The 16,682-nt window shown below is 48.8% G+C and overlaps 4 protein-coding genes across 4 annotated transcripts; 2 read left to right on the top strand and 2 right to left on the bottom strand.

Annotated features, from left to right (window-relative positions):
• Window positions 1-1,766: 1,766 nt before the first annotated feature.
• On the bottom strand, window positions 1,767-4,560 carry CDV56_101988 (putative membrane bound cation transporter; the record flags this gene model as incomplete). The annotated part of the gene is made up of 9 exons (XM_026755607.1): window positions 1,767-1,833; window positions 1,883-2,069; window positions 2,120-3,284; window positions 3,335-3,412; window positions 3,468-3,539; window positions 3,588-3,695; window positions 3,742-3,757; window positions 3,872-4,355; window positions 4,557-4,560. The coding sequence occupies 9 exons, from the start codon at window positions 4,558-4,560 to the stop codon at window positions 1,767-1,769; spliced, it is 2,181 nt and encodes a 726-aa protein (XP_026609788.1).
• Window positions 4,561-6,728: 2,168 nt separating this feature from the next.
• CDV56_101197 (uncharacterized protein) lies at window positions 6,729-10,124 on the top strand (the record flags this gene model as incomplete). The annotated part of the gene is made up of 7 exons (XM_026754816.1): window positions 6,729-6,778; window positions 6,831-6,932; window positions 6,982-7,266; window positions 7,320-8,976; window positions 9,026-9,115; window positions 9,163-9,968; window positions 10,019-10,124. 7 exons carry the CDS (start codon window positions 6,729-6,731, stop codon window positions 10,122-10,124), a joined length of 3,096 nt encoding a protein of 1,031 aa, XP_026609787.1.
• A 1,170-nt stretch (window positions 10,125-11,294) lies between these two features.
• CDV56_100987 (uncharacterized protein) lies at window positions 11,295-11,528 on the bottom strand (the record flags this gene model as incomplete). The annotated part of the gene is made up of 1 exon (XM_026754606.1): window positions 11,295-11,528. One exon carries the CDS (start codon window positions 11,526-11,528, stop codon window positions 11,295-11,297), a length of 234 nt encoding a protein of 77 aa, XP_026609786.1.
• Window positions 11,529-13,151: 1,623 nt separating this feature from the next.
• Window positions 13,152-16,592, top strand: CDV56_100041 (anoctamin family protein; the record flags this gene model as incomplete). Its single annotated transcript, XM_026753660.1, has 5 exons — window positions 13,152-13,248; window positions 13,315-13,468; window positions 13,519-13,807; window positions 13,853-15,501; window positions 16,068-16,592. Coding segments are annotated over 5 exons (2,714 nt in total), but the record flags the coding sequence as incomplete, so codon positions are not given.
• Window positions 16,593-16,682: the final 90 nt, after the last annotated feature.

Below are 16,682 nucleotides of genomic sequence, written 5' to 3'. Positions count from 1 at the left end.
GGGTGGACGCTCGTAGGGGGGGCGGTCGTAGGGTGGTTGGTTGTAGGAGGGTGAATCCTGGGGTGGTCTGTCGTAGGGAGGGCGGCCGTAGGGTGGCTGTTGTTGCTGTTGCTCGTAGGGGGGGCGGTCGTATGGGGGACGGCCGTAGGAGGATTGAGGCGGGCCGCCGTAGTAGGTATCTCTTTCTCCGTAGTAGGACATGGTCACTGAGACTTTGTGTGCGTAGTGAAGTATGTGGTAGTCAAGGTAAGTTCACGATGGATATCTCTAGGAAAGAAAATAAGAAAGATGAGTTGAGCAGCTGTCGAGCCTTTTATGTGGTACTGACGAGGGGAGGGGACACTTTGTCCATGTATGCATACCAGTACACCTACGCTCCAAATCACATTTACGATTATTGAGATTGTATGAATTTGTATCCTGTCGGCGCGTACGGCCGTTCCGCTTGCATAATTCGAAGGCGATTGTCGACACTAAGAAGTGTATCCACCGGGCTATTAGTTTCGACGGGGAACTGTCAATAGTTCAACGATTAGGCAGATACATTCTGTCCGGCAATGGAACATCAACAATATACCTAGTACGGAGTAGTATATCAATGACTACCCCTGAGTCCCTGGCTATCATGACCAGCTAAAATCATACCCGATCCACAATCATTCCTCTACGCAGACAGCACAATGTAGATTTTCTTCTCCTAACCACGGAGTACTCAACCGCTCAACTCTGGCAGCTTTCCTGCACCACAACTAAACATCCCCTCCTCTCAGTGCTATCACACACACTGACCATATGACTCGTCCAACAGCAATGCAAGAAACAAAGCACCCAACAACCATCAGTCCCTCTTTCCTTGGCGCCACGGCAGGGCTGGTGTGTGGAGCTCTTGAGTCACGCCCACTATCCTATACCCAATCGGATACTCTTGGCCCTTACTAGCCACACCGGTGTGTCAGTCATTTCCTCATCTAATAATTGGCCCAGAAAGCCACTCGTCTCTCAAGCGGAAGCGGTTCGGGTTCAGCCTTAAGGAGCCATATCAGGGATAGCCCCTTGGACGGACAAGGCATCAGGCAGAAGGACTGACTTCCCAGGCTGGGAGTAACTGATGACACAGGACTCCGTAGTGGATAAGGATGTAGCAGGATGAGTGAGGTATTTTCAAACAAGCCACGTGTGTCACAATGAGTGGCTGTGACTGTGGTCCTACATGCTGCACTGCTGTCGAACTGTGTGCCCAGCCACAGGCCCCTCTTATCATTTAGGTACCCATTTACCGATACCCACCTTGGTCCTGGAGATTCCGGAATATTCCTGACGGAAGAATGACTGATATTCCGTAGCCTGCCCCATGATCCTCTGCTCTTCGTTAAGGGATGGATGTGGGGCTAAGAAGTTGATCTTCGAGATGAACCATATAGGGGTCATACAAAGCGACCTGGCAACGGACATCGACGTCGTCGATGTTCTAGGTTCGAATATGACGCAGAAGTGACCAAGTCTATCAGAGCAGTGAGCGATATATGAATGATCAAAAGATGCCAGAAGACATTCTGATTCAAGTAGATACATTTGGAACTCCCAACCCTGTCCATATCACCATTGTCCAGCCAAATATGCAGCGAGTTTAACGCTTCAATTTGCACTAGCATTATCCACACTTGACCATACTAGGGTGAAATCACTCATGATACCAAAGCTCATACAATCATGATCAATGATGGCCTGCAGGATCATACCTGCTCCGACTTTCATTGCAAATCGCATTAATGTGAGCCAGCACTGGCAACATCGACAGACTGGTCACTTCCAGGATAGAAGAAGGCCGCAACACTAAGTACAATCAGGAATAGGTCAATTCAAAAAAAGCGCAATAACTTACCCGATGATGACATAGGCGGCAATAAGCAGCGCGCCCTCGAGGTAATTGCTTCGACCATCCAGAACCAGAAAGTTGACCACGAAAGCGGTCACAAACAAACAGATGGTTTCGAACAGGGTAAAGTACAGAGACATGTCCTTGTCCATGCACCAGCCTAGAATGACAACCAGGGGTGTAACGAAAATTGCTAGAACCCGTCAGAAATCCGGAATCGTACGGGCATATTGCTAGACTCACCAATTTGGATACTGCTTCCCACGGACACACCAATGGACAAATCCATCTTGTTCTTGGTGGCCACACTGACAGCGGTAACGTGTTCTGCAGCATTACCGACAATAGGTAGAATGATCAGACCGATGAACGCCTCGCTGACTGATGAACTCTCAATCATTTCTGGGATGGCGTCCACCAGGAACTCGGCACAAACTGCGACAAGCGCCGTTGACACCAGTAACATAACCACGGCAGCCGTGCGCGATATCTCAGACTCTTTGTGCTCGGGAGGAGTATTGTTAGCCGTGACATCAACCGTAGTTGGTATACGAGCAGCGCCTCTAGCAAACTGGACTGCGTTCCCAACCGGAGGAGGACGATTCATGCGAGAAGGAAGAGACCGCGTGCGTCGAAGAGCAGGATTTCCAGCTGCTGACTGGGTAGGGTTGTTCGAAGCTGTCGTGTTTGAAAAGACAGTATTGGATAGTAATGATGGTATCGTGGGTAGAAACGGGGACTTTCTTTTCGGCAGAGCGGCAACATCATCACCTGGCTGGGGCGAGTTGATGTAATCAGTGACAGGCGCAGACAGATGAGATGGCAGGGACGGTCGTTGAACCGATGCATCGGTGACCAAGGCGTTGACCTTGTCTTCCTTGTGGGCTTTGTGCTTTTTGCTGTTTCGCTTCTTCGCTCTGCGACCCTTCTTGGATGTTTCGTGCTCGCCAATCGACCGCGGGCCAAAATCTATCGAGCGAGGCTCGTTGATCCGGTTATCATCATCTGCTTCGTAGTGACCGTCGTCCGCAAAATCAATGGCAATGGAATGGTTGGAAGTCGGTGCTTCGTTAGGGCTGCTCTTCTCATTCAGCCCTGGAAGGCTTGTATCGCCAGAATGCTTCTTGCTCAGAGTGCCAGAGGCAGTATGATTGGAGCTCGTGCTGGACTTTCGACGTCTGCGATGTCTCATCGCTCGTTTGATGCGCTTTGCGGTTGTCCATGATGTTGTGGTGTCATCGGATTCGTCAGACGAGCTGCTTGATGAATCGGAAGAACTGTTCATAAACTCCGCCAGGACACCAGGATGAGACTCTTCATCAATTATCTGCTGTGGAATGCTCGCATAAAGATATGAGTGGGATTTGAGTTGGAAAATGATGTAGAGAATATACACGAGGAGCAGCACCTGCACAATATGAGAATGATAGACGTTTGGCTGACGATAACAATGCTTACCACACTAGTTCCACGGCTAACTTTCAGAGTATTTCTGTCAGCTGATGCACTGTTCGACCAAGATGCGTGGAATGCAGTCTATTCAGATAATAATCAGCATGTTTATGTGTGTAAAATTCAGTGGACTACTGACAGGCAGGAGAAGACTGGTGACACTCAAACTCAGGAGACATGCGCTCATCTGAGTGACTGTGCTGTTGTAAATCTAGAGACAATCAGCACGGGCCTGATATTGCGCGCAAGACTATCCTACCTGTTCCTGGAAGCGAAGACCACCCAAAAGGAAAGACATCCCCAGGATCAACAGTAGATTAGCTAGGATGGAGCCTAGCAAGGAGGCCTGGACGATCCTTATCTCGTTCTGCAGTTGTTAGCAAGATCATCTGATAGAGTGGAGAGAAACGTACCTTGACGAGTGCAATGCTGGTCGGGTAAATCGAGTTATTTACGATTCAGACGCAGAAAAGTTGTCAATGGAAACTTACATGCTAATCAATGTTAGTTCTAACCCGCCAGAAGTAAAGTAGCGTAACTTACAAGATGATCAATTCCACGGCATTTCCAAATGTAACGTTGATGAGTGCCCCGACCGTATCTCCCAGACGGCTGGCAACACACTCAGTTGCGTGACTCAGTATTCCGGCCAAAGGGATGATGGCAACCGCGTTCATCGCGAAAATCACCGCCGGATTTAACCCTACCGCTTCGACGGCAATACCGACGGGCACAAAGACCAGCAGGACATTGACCCAGCTATGGCATAAAACTTCCTTGGTATGTCTGCCAAATCGGACGATGCCATGTTTCATGCGGACAATGAGTCCTAGTTTGGGTGGCTTCTGTTCATTTTGAGGGTTGGATCCTGGACCTTCCAGGTCCTCAAACTGCCCTTTCACTTGCCCATTATGTCGAGACTCTGCGGTCTCCGAGTCCGGGGTCTCGTTGGCTGGCTGTTTGGAGGAATCTTGGGGAGCTGAGCTGCGATCCGACGCGTGAGCTTTCGCCCACGATTGAATCCGGTCTATATGCAAGGAGAGAATGTGTCAGTTTGAATGATTGGAATTGACAGAAATTGTGCATTTGCCACATATGTTACACAGTGCTGAAACAGCGCACTCTGAGGAAGGAAAAACAATAAGAAGAGCAGGGCAAATGTAAAGAAATAATATTACGGCGGAAACAATCGTATAGGAACCTTAGGGGATAGCCAGGGGTAACTTACGCATGTATTTCAGAAGAAAAGTTGTAGGTAAATCGATATGAAAGGCAACAAGCCTATGACCAAGAGCGCTTTAAGAGAAAAGAAGCAATCAAGCTTCGAAAAGAGAAGCTTGGAGGGACTGTCCAAAGTTCCTGTGAGAGAAGGGAGAAGCAGGGCGTTATATGGAGTAGCTTGGCACATGGTCGAGCGCCGATGATGTTTGCCAAGCTCGAGAGGATCAGCATTTGTCCAGACTCCATGGGATACCTAATTTGAATTCATGGTGGGCTCAGCAACAGCCTATGACAAGGCACAAAAGTCACTCTACAACCACAGCTAGCCTATCAATTCGCCTCATCTTTGTTATCAATCACGCTTCACTTTTCCACTTCTCTAGGGTGGTTGTAACTTGTAACACCTCAAATGTCATCTGAAGTCATCCTTAGCTGCTGTCCTACTCCTGTAGCCTGCTCTGTGATGTTCTTGTGTTTGAAACGCATCATTCTTTCGCGCCATTACTTAGAGCAGATCATTCCTATTTTCGAGAGGAACTTTTATCAGTCCGAAAATGAAATTTGATCAATTTTATGACCAGAGGTGATCAGTTCCAACTCCATGCCTCCAGGAATGCGCACTGAGGTTGACCTACGGTAGTGGACTATGGAACCCCAAAATCCTCATAAGGCTGGCGTCCAATGATATCGGTAATGCCTTAGGCTAAGATACAGATGACTGATTGTGGTTGGCTGAGACAATGTCAGGGGTGAGTTTCTCCACCTCGGTGGCAGGATTTTCCGCGTCTCCGTCAGCACCAAAGTGGGCAAGTCACTCCCTTTGCTCAACAATGTACGTCACTCCAAATTGAAGCATACGTAATTCATACCAACTCAGTGAAGATGGCTAGATGAAGTGACACACAAGAAGATATCATCAGTCGCTTCTTGCAAGATGCCGAAATTGTGAGTTGAACACTCGATATTCTAATGATTGATCAGTCGGGCATTTCCCGTCATCAACAGAACCTAGAACGGGCCAGTGGCCACTAGCCAATTGAAGGAGATAGTACCTAGCGGTTAGGGAAAGATCCTCGTGTCCCATATCATCTTCTCCACTGTGCCCATTGTGGCTGTGAGACTGTGGCTGAAGCCTGAAATAAAATGAGACGGTTGACATTGCCACATCAGAGATGCCTGAGGCATGATTATGATTCATCCACTATGGTTCATGATTCATGATCTGCCTAGTCCGTTCTGCTAGTCTTGAATAGAACGTCATCGAGGTCTTTTCTCAACTGAAGGATAGTAGCCGATATAAACGATTTCGCATAGAAGCCCAGGTGCAGGTGCTTGCGGGCAATAGACACTTGTGGAGCATGAGTGCTACAGGCATCAAGAAGCCATATTATCTCCTTTAGAACATCACTGACTACAGCAAAGGATCAAACTCACGAATAATAATCGTGTATCAAGCAGCAACTGGTGTAGTGCGGAGTATATATGCATAGGAGAGAGGTATGTTGATGAGACTTTGGCTTGGATTCCAAAGAGGACTACAGAGTACGGCAAAGGGATTACCCGGAATACTTTCCATAAGCTGACCAATATTGGTTGCTTGAGGTTAGAGGCCCAAAGGACCGCAATTATCTATGAAGATAGATCTAAATGAAAGGGATAAGGAATGATAAGAAATTTAACCACCCGCAGACTGATTATTCTTGACCTTGTAGTGTAAACCGACTGTCGTTAAATGCCAGAGGCTGGATCACGTCACATGACATCAGAGAGAAGGAGTTGTGATGCCGATGGTGTCTGTCTGTTACTGTGCGTTCACCTGCCTTGTCTGTAGGACGTCTCATTTGACAATAAGGTATTGAAAGACACAAGGTTAAGATATGATAAGCCATCTTCCAGCCGACCATATCTGCAAACTTTCCTGGGAACCTGAAAATCTTTACAAAGTTTAAGAAAAACCCAATCGGCAGCTACATCGGCACACGCCACAAGACAATGGAACGGCAACCCGAACCAGAACCGTGTTCGAGTCTTATCGATCTCTTTTGTCTCTACAGTGAAGATTGATTTAAAGAAACCTTTCAAGTCAACATTTGAGATCTAGTCGAAGTGTCAATGTGATCCAAGAGCGCGATTTGCCGCATGAGCATCTTGTTCTACTGCAAGCCGCAGTTAAGCCACTATGGCTCACACAAGGACCTCTGGGACATCGGAGTTGACTCAGCTCCTCAGGTGGGATTTTTTCCGTTTCAGGTCATGTACAAATCTGACTTCTCACAACCAGTATGCTCAATCCGTTGATGTGGCAGTCCCATCTCGGGCTGGACTTGCGAACTTTCCTCATGATGCTGAAAGGTGCATTACCACCGACCATCGTGATTGCAATGTATGTCCCGAGATCAGGGAAATTTTCCTAAGTACTAACCATAGAAAAGGCACCAGAGTAGTGCTGTCGCGGACATTACGACGACCATTGGCTATCTTGCAGCTTTAATGTCCGTCGTGGCTCAAGCGTTAATGCCTCGCGCGAAGTTCATGAAGATAATGCTTTTCAATCTCCTAGCAGTGTGCGTGGCTGCATCTCTCTGCTGTCTCGCAGTTTTCTCCGCCGTGAAAGCGAGAGAACACAGTACGACCCCAGATGCTAGCGAAAGTCAGAAAACTGGTTACAATAGCGACGCGTGTGCCGTGTCCGCGATATGGTTGATAGTCATGATCTGGTTCGGCCCTCGCATTCTCGGCGTCTGCCAAATCACTGACAAAAGCTTGACAGGGGAGCGAACACTCTTCGAGCATGGAGACCTATCGAGCTGCAAGACACAATGGTTGCTTTCTCTATCTTTTCCTGCGTCACATTGACCCGTGGCGGGACATTCGTAACGGTAGATGAGGGCTTGGAATTCATAGCAAGATTACTCAAAGGTTTCCTACTTGGTTTTGCAATTGCCACTGGTGTTTCGCTCTTCATTCTGCCTAACACCAGCAGAGGAAATGTCTTCTACGATATTCAGAGCTACGTGGCCCAAATAGATTCCCTTATGCAGGCCCAAATTTCATTTGTGGAGGGAACCTCCTCGGGTGAAGCATGGACAGGGATTCGAGGACTATTGCATCGAACACGGACAGCCCGAAGTGTGCGCGATACGGACAAATCCAATTCCGAATCGAATCTGGAACAGAAAAAGAGAGGATTGACAGACACGTTAACAAAATTGAACGCCTTGCACGGCAAACTGCAGGCCAACCTATTCTACTCTAAGGACGAATTTGCTTGGGGCAAACTATCTGCAGACGATCTCAATGACATCAATAATCTTCTTCGGGGTCTTCTGTTACCGCTTTCGGGAATGGCCATGTTGCCAGAGATTTTGGAGATGATCGTCAAGAATGAAAGTCCTCGTGAAGCCGGCAGAGAGCTATTCGAACCCGCAGAGAAGGAGGCTCTGAAGCTCTCAGAGATACAGAACGTTGTTGAGACTTTGCATAGACGGCTGGTGGATTCCAACCAGCTGATGATGGCAGGATTGCACTATATGCTGTTGACGCTAGAACTCATCCAGCCGAAAAAACTACAGAAGCAGAAAGAGGGCGGGAAAGACGAAGAATCGCGAGGAGAGGAGCTAAATCCGTTACAGTCGGACTTTACACCGAGGTTCGAGCACGAGTTGCGTCGGTTCTTCTCGCGTAGAAAAGAGCTTCCGAGGGCATTGGCCTCACTTGAGGCCTTTTCTATTTCAGAAAAGGACGATTACAACGCTTCAACAGAAGGCAGCCAGAGGCAGATAACGTCCGACTCGGAAGTCAGGCAAGAGTTCTTTCTCATTCTATACCTGGATCATTTGCAGGATGACTTCTTGAAGGCGACGCTGGAATTGATAAAGTTTGCAAACAGGAAGGTCGTAGATGGAACGATGAAGCGGAATAGATTGATTTTTCCGAAACAGAAGACCATTAAGGAATGGTTCTCTCTCAATTCTGAGACAGTCAAGGAATCGAACGACGGGCGGTCATCAAACGTCGACCCTCCCTCAATCCATGAAGATGACGCACGCAGGCACTTCCCCGATCCTGAGCACATGCCTCCAACGAACCTCTTTGAGAAGGGAAGCAGGATTTTGCGATTCATTTCACGTGCCATCCGGTCTGAGCAGAGCGTCTTTGGCTTTCGTGTGGCTGCAGCAGCATTCTCCGTTGGTATTCTGGCTTATTTGCATCAGACACAAAACTTCTTCATCCGACAACGATGCATCTGGGCCATGATTGTCATTGTGATTGGAATGAACCCGACAAGTGGGCAGACGATGTTTGGTTTTGTTGCTCGGATCGCTGCTACCATGATTTCGTTGATCTTGAGCTTCATTGTCTGGTACATTGTCGACGGGAAGACAGCAGGTGTAATCGTGTTTCTGTATCTTGCAAATGTTTTTGAGGTATGTCGACGGTCTCCGATCTTTCTGGCCAAGGCTTACGCATCATAAGTACTATTTCTGGATCAAAATGCCTCAGTACTTCGGCGCGGTCATAGTATCCATCGTTACGTTTAATGTGATAATTGGTTACGAACTACAGGTCAGCCCCATTCTTGGTCATTTACAGACTCAGCTGACTCTCTTTAGGTCCGCAAACTCGGTCTTGAAGTAGCAACATCCAATGGCCAACCGTACTATCCCATCTACCTTTTTGGACCCTACAAACTGGCAGCCGTGGCAGCAGGCTGTGCCATTTCCTTCTTCTGGGTTATCTTTCCCTACCCCATTACCGCCAAATCACAATTGCGAAAGGCCCTAGGACGGAGCCTCTTCGTGCTAGCCAAGTTCTACAGCTGCATGCACGCAACCATCGAGCTCTGGCTCAAGGATGAAGTGGGCAACGTGCAAGACATAGAATTCGCCTCCTACAAACTCACAACCGCACGGCACCAAGTCTTCAAAGAGGAAATGATGCTCCTCAACACCCTCCGCATGCACAGCCATTTTACTTCCTTCGAGCCACCCATCGGCGGCAAATTCCCCAAAACCGTCTACGACAACATCATCGCCGAGATCCAGCGGATCCTTACCAGCATGGCGCTAATGGCTCACACAACGCAGAATCTCGACATCTTGACGCTGGAAAAGGGTAATGGAAAGAACTCGGAGGATAAATGGGTCCGGCAATTGGCGGCCATTGCGCTGAAGTCGGCAGACTTCAGATCACATTCCACCACCTCTCTGCTCTGTCACTTGTCGGCTTCCGTGATGAATGTGCAGCCGCTACCGCCCTACCTGTCCGTGGGGCAGTCGTTTCCTCTGGCGCGACAGCTACAGAAAATCGACCAGGAACTATTGAGCATCAGGCATGTGGAGGATCCCGCGTTTTCTGCATTCGTTGCTCTGGAGGTTCTGAGGTCGGTCGTGAGTTTTAGCCTGAAGGAGTTATTAAGGTATTTTACATTTCTGGCAACCTGCTGAGGTCTTAACTAACAACTTGAAGCAACGTGAAGAGTCTTGTTGGAGAACTGAGTTTCGATTTTCATGTACAATATACAGGAGAATACGCGGAATCGACAAGGTTGATGTCCGCGAGCAGTGAGGAGTAATCTAATGGGGTTCCCTTCGGTGGATCCGGTTGGTATATGTGCAAAATCCTTCTACATGAAATGACGGACTGAAAATATGAATCACTCTCCTAAGGATATGTCTGCGCGATGGCAGTGAAAAACTGTACATAGCGCACATCATAATCACCAATCTACAGTTGATGACTATGCCAAAACCCTCACTGACCACGGCACATTTGTCCCAATATCGGAGCCGTGTGCAGGGGTTTTCGAAGACACAATTCACAAGGCCCACTCCAAGTATGTTCTCATGGCAAAATATGGTTTTGGTATCTCGAAATTGTTGACACGTGTTTCGAAAGCATCAAGGTTGGAACTGTAAATAGCTGCATTGCTGGCAGAGCGTAGTACAGCAACCTCGAGAGACCCCTCTGCAACAATCAGAAATTCATTACAGTATCCTGAGAGACTAGATATTAGGTTCTTTTAAGCTCTATGGCCTTCACTGACCAGATTATTGTGTAATAGAACCGCAACACATATTAAAACACTAACAGCCACCTTACAACGATCCCTCCACACCACAAGACATCTTCAAGCTACAACAGCCGGAACGAACTCGCTACCACACAAGCCACCACAACAACCCATGCTACGGCCGAGGGACGATTTCCTTTGCAAAGCCCAAGCGAGCGGGCTAGAAGGAATGTTGCCATTGAAACTAGATTGAAAACGACTGTCTGGAGTCTCCGTGGAAAGAACAGTCAACAAGTGACGCAGGCCATAGGGCGAACAATGATGGATCCTCATGTGGCCATTGGGCTCTGTCGATGGACCATTGACTGCTTTTTAACTGGTTGAGAACTACAGACTCGTAACAAGAGGCTCTTGGGAACCTTGTGGATTTGAGATCCGCGTTAAACATTGAATGGTATATCTGCCATGACAGTGGCTCTTCATTCCAAGTGATCTGACATTGTCGATAAGGTAGTCTTCAGCAAGCGTCATTATCATCCACCTCTTCAATAACATCAGAAAATTTTATGCATGGTATACAGCAAAGAACAACTCCGAAACTCCAATAGCACTCATAACTCCGACCCAAATGCATCGTACATCGTACATCTAGACCCGTCAGTACCCGAACCATATACTCCATACTTCAAAGGCTAGGTACTCACCAACTCTACCCAGTCAAACAGCCTTCGCTCAATAGTCATCATTGCGAAGAGCCGTCGACTTTCCTAGCCGTGGATAGTAAAACGCAAAGAACACAATGACGGCCAAGAGCATCACCAGCGTCGGCAGAAACATGAATGTAAAGAGGAACAGGCTCAACCCAAAGGCCACGTTCTGGCCGGGGAATAACCTGCGAGCCATGAGATCAAGGGAGGTCGAGAGGAGCTGGTGAATGTTGATGGTGTTGGTGATGCAATTAAGCATGATGATGTATTTGTCTTGAACTAGATAGGAACTCGGGAAGCTGCTCTCTGCTGTTTGCTCTCGCTGTCGGATGTCCTAGAGCTCAATTGCTGAAGAACAGCCACATTGGATGGCGGGGGGATTTATGGTTTCGGTGTGTGGCTGTTGCCATTAATGGACCTTGATTATTTATTTGACTTGGAAAAAGGCATCTATCTCAATTGGAGAAAATGGATGCCTTGCCTCATGCTGGCCCTTACTGCTATAAATTATCACTGGACGTTGACGGCTATGATTGGCTGATCAAGTTCCTAGACCGTAGTAAACGTCTCCGTTACGGAATAATTTACATAAATGACATAAAAAGTGAGGGATTCGGCTCCGCTTCGGGTATTTTGTGGTATGGAGATTACCCACCCTTCCATTCATGTTAGGCGCAGGCAGCAGCATTTCTTGGGCCAGTTATGGTCTCTATATGAGTTTATCATGAGACTGAAGATTTTTACCTAGATAAACGCCATGGAACAACTTTAGCCAAGAAAATCATGTAGAGTCGAAACTCGAAAGCCTGAGTGCCTAGTCTCGGCAGGGAAGAGCAAGAATGAATGCCAGAGGAGTATGACTAAGTTATATAACTGCGACAGAGGACGAAGTAGCTAGCAGATTAGCACCGAAGACTAATCAATCTCTTGCTGTTGTCATGACAATAACCCATAGTATAGTGTAAGTGCCCATGAATACTGAAACATCACGCAAGGCCCTCGGTAAGGCTGATGTTGATCATACAGTACCCGAACCCACCTAACAGTAGGGGCGGGAATCGCAGCAACCGGAGGGATCATGTTCATACTCCACACCAGCTGGCGACTATGGAAGAAAATTCCTTCGATAGTCTATGAGATGTAAGTTGAGCTATCCCCTACTGTCTGATGTACCTACTGATCGAATAGGACCATGTGGTTCATGTCCTAGCATTCTACAGCCTTCCAGTGCTACCACACATCTCGGAAAAGGGGTATACAGTACACACATTATGCTTGTTGTTAATGATGTAAACAGCTCTATGGGAATCAGTATATGGACATGATTTATGATAGTAGGATTGAATCTTTGATTAAGCGAAAGAATGCCGAAGAATGATGATAGTTCATTTCTACTATTGATGGACACTTAACTTCGACAAAGCAAAGCTTAGGTATGCGCCCCGTAGGGCTGAAGCTTGGCACGAGCCTCGGTTCGCTCGAGAATGGTGATGCCTAAACTGAGATCCACAACGGACAAGAAGGAAGATTGTCCATTGACGAGTCACTAACAAGGCATGCTTAAGGGTCGAAAGTCAAAAGGACATAGGAATAGGGGACTGACTATGCTTGCAGGTCAAGTCTCTGCGCTTATGAGTTAGGATCAATTGAGTTGCGTACTCTGATCATCATGCAAGACTCGTGGGACAACCTCTCCATAGATGGACCGAAACCAATGCATGTACATCCGTTGGTGATGTCTAAACAGGAATATCTTCATACTAATTGACGCAGCAACGGCCAATTGGTCTTAATAATCTCAATTGACTAACGCAACTCGAAGCACTTCCTCCTCCTCTCCACAGTCCACACACCGCTTCTTCCTCCCCATCCCCCTCGGACCATGGCTCTTCTTGTCTTTCACCATCACCAATTTGACCACGCAGAGCTAGACAATCTTGGTGTCGACTGGGTGATCCATTATCAGTTCGAAGACGTCGGTTCGTACTTGCAACGTCCACACTTCCTCTGTTGAATGTTACTGACGCGCTAGCCTTAACCTGCAGACACATCTCGAGCAATCAAGGAGTTTCAAAATTTGATCCGTGATCTCAAAGGAGCACGCCTCCAAATCCAAGTCCGACATGGTCATGGCGCGTCGTTGCTGGTCTGTGTCCGGGTCCCCCGCGACCACTTAGGACGTATGATTTACGAGTCGAGGTACCTCGCCTTCTATAAACAGTACTGTTTTCACCAACTGACTTGGCCAGAGTAAAAGACTGGCTGTATGGAATTATCCACGAACTCCCTGTTGGAAGGGACTACGCCGACGCTGAAACCCCCGCCGAAGAACTCCGATCGGTCTATCACGCTGTAACCTGGCAGAGATACCTGGGTGGTGCTGGCGTCACCCCGAAGATAGGAAAATGGGAGAACATCTCGTCTGCGTTTCCGCTTCATGATCAGGCTGCTAATGCCGAGCTGCTGCGCAAGATGGGTCGATCGGTGACGCTGACCGATGAGGATTTGAACGCGATTCGTGCTTTGTTTGGCGAGAAGGTTAGTGGTCAACAAGGCGACAATAGACAAAGCTGACATTAGCAGACGGCATTTTATTTTGCGTTCATCCATTCTTATTCATCATTTCTGGTTTTCCCTGCCGTATGGGGAGTCATCTGCTGGCTATGTTTTGGCCCATACTCCGTCATCTGCGCAGTGGTCAACTGTGTTTGGTGCATCATTTTTGTCGAGTACTGGAAGATCCGCGAGACAGACTTAAGCCTGCGATGGAATGTCAAAGGGGTCGGAGCGCTAAAGGTCAACCGACCACAGTATGTCTGGGACAAGGAGGTGCAGGACCCTATCACAGGAGAAACCGTCCGTGTGTTCTCCATGCGAAAGCAGCTTCTGCGCCAGCTACTGCTTGTCCCCTTTGCTACGGTCGCCACTTTAGCGCTCGGCACTTTGATTGTTGTCACCTTTGCCATGGAAGTGTTCATCTCGGAAGTTTACGCGGGCCCGCTCAAAGGGTATCTGGAGTTTCTTCCGACCGTGCTGTTTTCTCTCTCGCTGCCGACAATCACCTCGAAGCTGACGGACATTGCCACTCGACTGACGGAGTACGAGAATTATCGCACACAAGATCAGTATGATCTGGCGCAGACCGCGAAGATGTTCGTGATGAACTTTATTACTGCGTTTCTACCAACTCTCTTGACTGCGTTCGTCTACGTCCCCTTTGGTGCGAAGATCGTCCCTTACCTGGACATCTTTCATGTCACGGGCCTTCACTCGTCGATGTCGACCGAGTTCCAGGTGGACACTTCCCGCTTCCAGCAAGAAGTGATCTACCTTTCCGTGACAGGTCAAGTCCTAAGCTTTGGCGAGGAGGTCGTCCTGCCGTACGTGAAAAAGGTCCTTTGGAGAAAGTGGCGTGACTACCGTCTCAAGAAAACGCAAGCGGGCCGCCCACGCTCCCACTCCAAACTCACCGATCTTCTCTTGGTCGATTCCGCCGAGGAGGCAGCGTTCCTCACTCGGATTCGCAATGAAGCCGAAGCGGACGAGTACAACGTCCACGAAGATACGCTCGAGATGTGCGTGCAGTACGGATACCTAGCCCTCTTTGGTATCGCATGGCCACTCGTCCCTCTACTCTTTCTCATCAACAACTGGCTCGAACTGCGCGGTGATTTCTTCAAGCTCAGCCTCGAATGCCAGCGGCCGCCGCCAATCCGCGCGGACTCGATCGGACCGTCCCTCCAGGGCTTAGAGTTTCTGACATGGCTCGGTACACTCTCGACTGCCAGTATTGCCTATCTCTACCGCGACGGGATGAAGGAGGTCCACATGTCCTCGCTGCTGCTGGTTCTATTCATCGTTGAACAGGTATACCTGGCGGTTCGGTTTGGTGTGCGCACGGGACTGCAAAAACTTGGCTCAGGAACGCTCCGCTGCGAAGCTGCCAAACGCTATGCGGTGCGCAAGAGTTACCTGGAGACGTTTTGTGCCAGGACGGCCCATGGGAACGGGAAGCCGCGGGTGCGGTTCAATGAGCATGTGGATGTGTATAGCTCGTCGAGGGACTCATCCCCGACAGATCCCGTAGAAGCCAAATCGGAAGAACTCAGGAAGGAGATGCCGTATGCGAGTGAACGGGAGGCGGAATTTTGGGAGGGACAGCGCTGGACGGCGGAGGAGGTGGGGGTGAAGTTGATCAAGGCGTTGAGTGGGGAGGAAAAGAAGAGAGTAGCGTAGGAGTACATAGTATCTATAGAATCATCTTACCTAGATAAGCTCGATAATTAAAAAAATAGCATTAGTATGGATGAAGGCAGCGATGTTCCAGCGGTGTAAGCTGCAGCACATAATTCGTGGGAAAGAATGGTTCAGCCCTACAGGGCGACGCCAAGAGAGCTTAATCTGCATCGCATTATATAATGTAAGCGGACCCATAGAACAACTGCCGTCTGTCATGTCCTGATTTCTCAAGTCCCAGACTTCTGTTCTTTGCTCCTCGATTCCTTACCATCCTCAATTTACAGTAACAATGCCATATCAACAGCAATGGCATCAACAACAACATCAAAAACTGATCTCAATGTTTCTCTCATTTCCACCCCTACATTAACATCATCATCATCATCAACAGCAACATCAACAGCAACATCAACAGCGACATCAACAGCGACATCAACAGCGACATCAACAGCGACATCAACAGCGACATCAACAGCGACATCAACAGCAACATCAACAGCAACATCAACATCAACGTTAACACCACCACCACCACAAACAACAACACTAACAAAGAAAGCAACCGCCTCCGCATCTTCTCCTCCACCCCAAAATACAAAAACAGCCTCCTCGCCAGCGTCGGCTACCTCGAACTCGCCAACGCAGGCGACTTCGCCGCCAACGTCTGGAACGAGGTCCCCGTGCCCACCCACGCAAAGATCTGCATGGGGATATTCGGACCCATCGCACTCCTAATGACGCTGTTCGCAGCGCGGGATCTCGCCCTGAGCTACGCGAACGTCCTCCTGCTACTCTCTGAACGGAAGGCCCTGAAATCCTCCCAACCCGCCGCCCCCACCAGTACCGGAGGCGACGGCGTCGTCGAGCGGGGGCGTCTAGGCGTCAACACGCGCGAAATCCTTACCGAGCTCCTGGATCGCGTCCTCATGGATGTTTTGCTTGGGGCTGGGGCCCTGCTTGTCGGCACGGGCACGATCATGGCTATCTTTGGCGATGAGCGGACGGTCTTTGAGGCGTCGAACCTGCTGAGCGGGTTTGTGGGGAATGCGCCGGCGGGGGTGTTTGGGGTGGTGAATGCGGGGTGGTCTGTGTATTTGGGGTGGAGGTTGGGGGCTGACTCTGATACTCATCGCACGATGACGACGAAGTTGCGCGGCGAGATATTGTTGTATAT

This window comes from Aspergillus thermomutatus (assembly GCF_002237265.1).
Source record: "Aspergillus thermomutatus strain HMR AF 39 chromosome Unknown NODE_415, whole genome shotgun sequence".
NCBI classification, from domain to species: domain Eukaryota; kingdom Fungi; phylum Ascomycota; class Eurotiomycetes; order Eurotiales; family Aspergillaceae; genus Aspergillus; species Aspergillus thermomutatus.
Note: the sequence above shows the minus strand (reverse complement) of the source record. Positions and strands in the feature narration are given on the sequence as shown.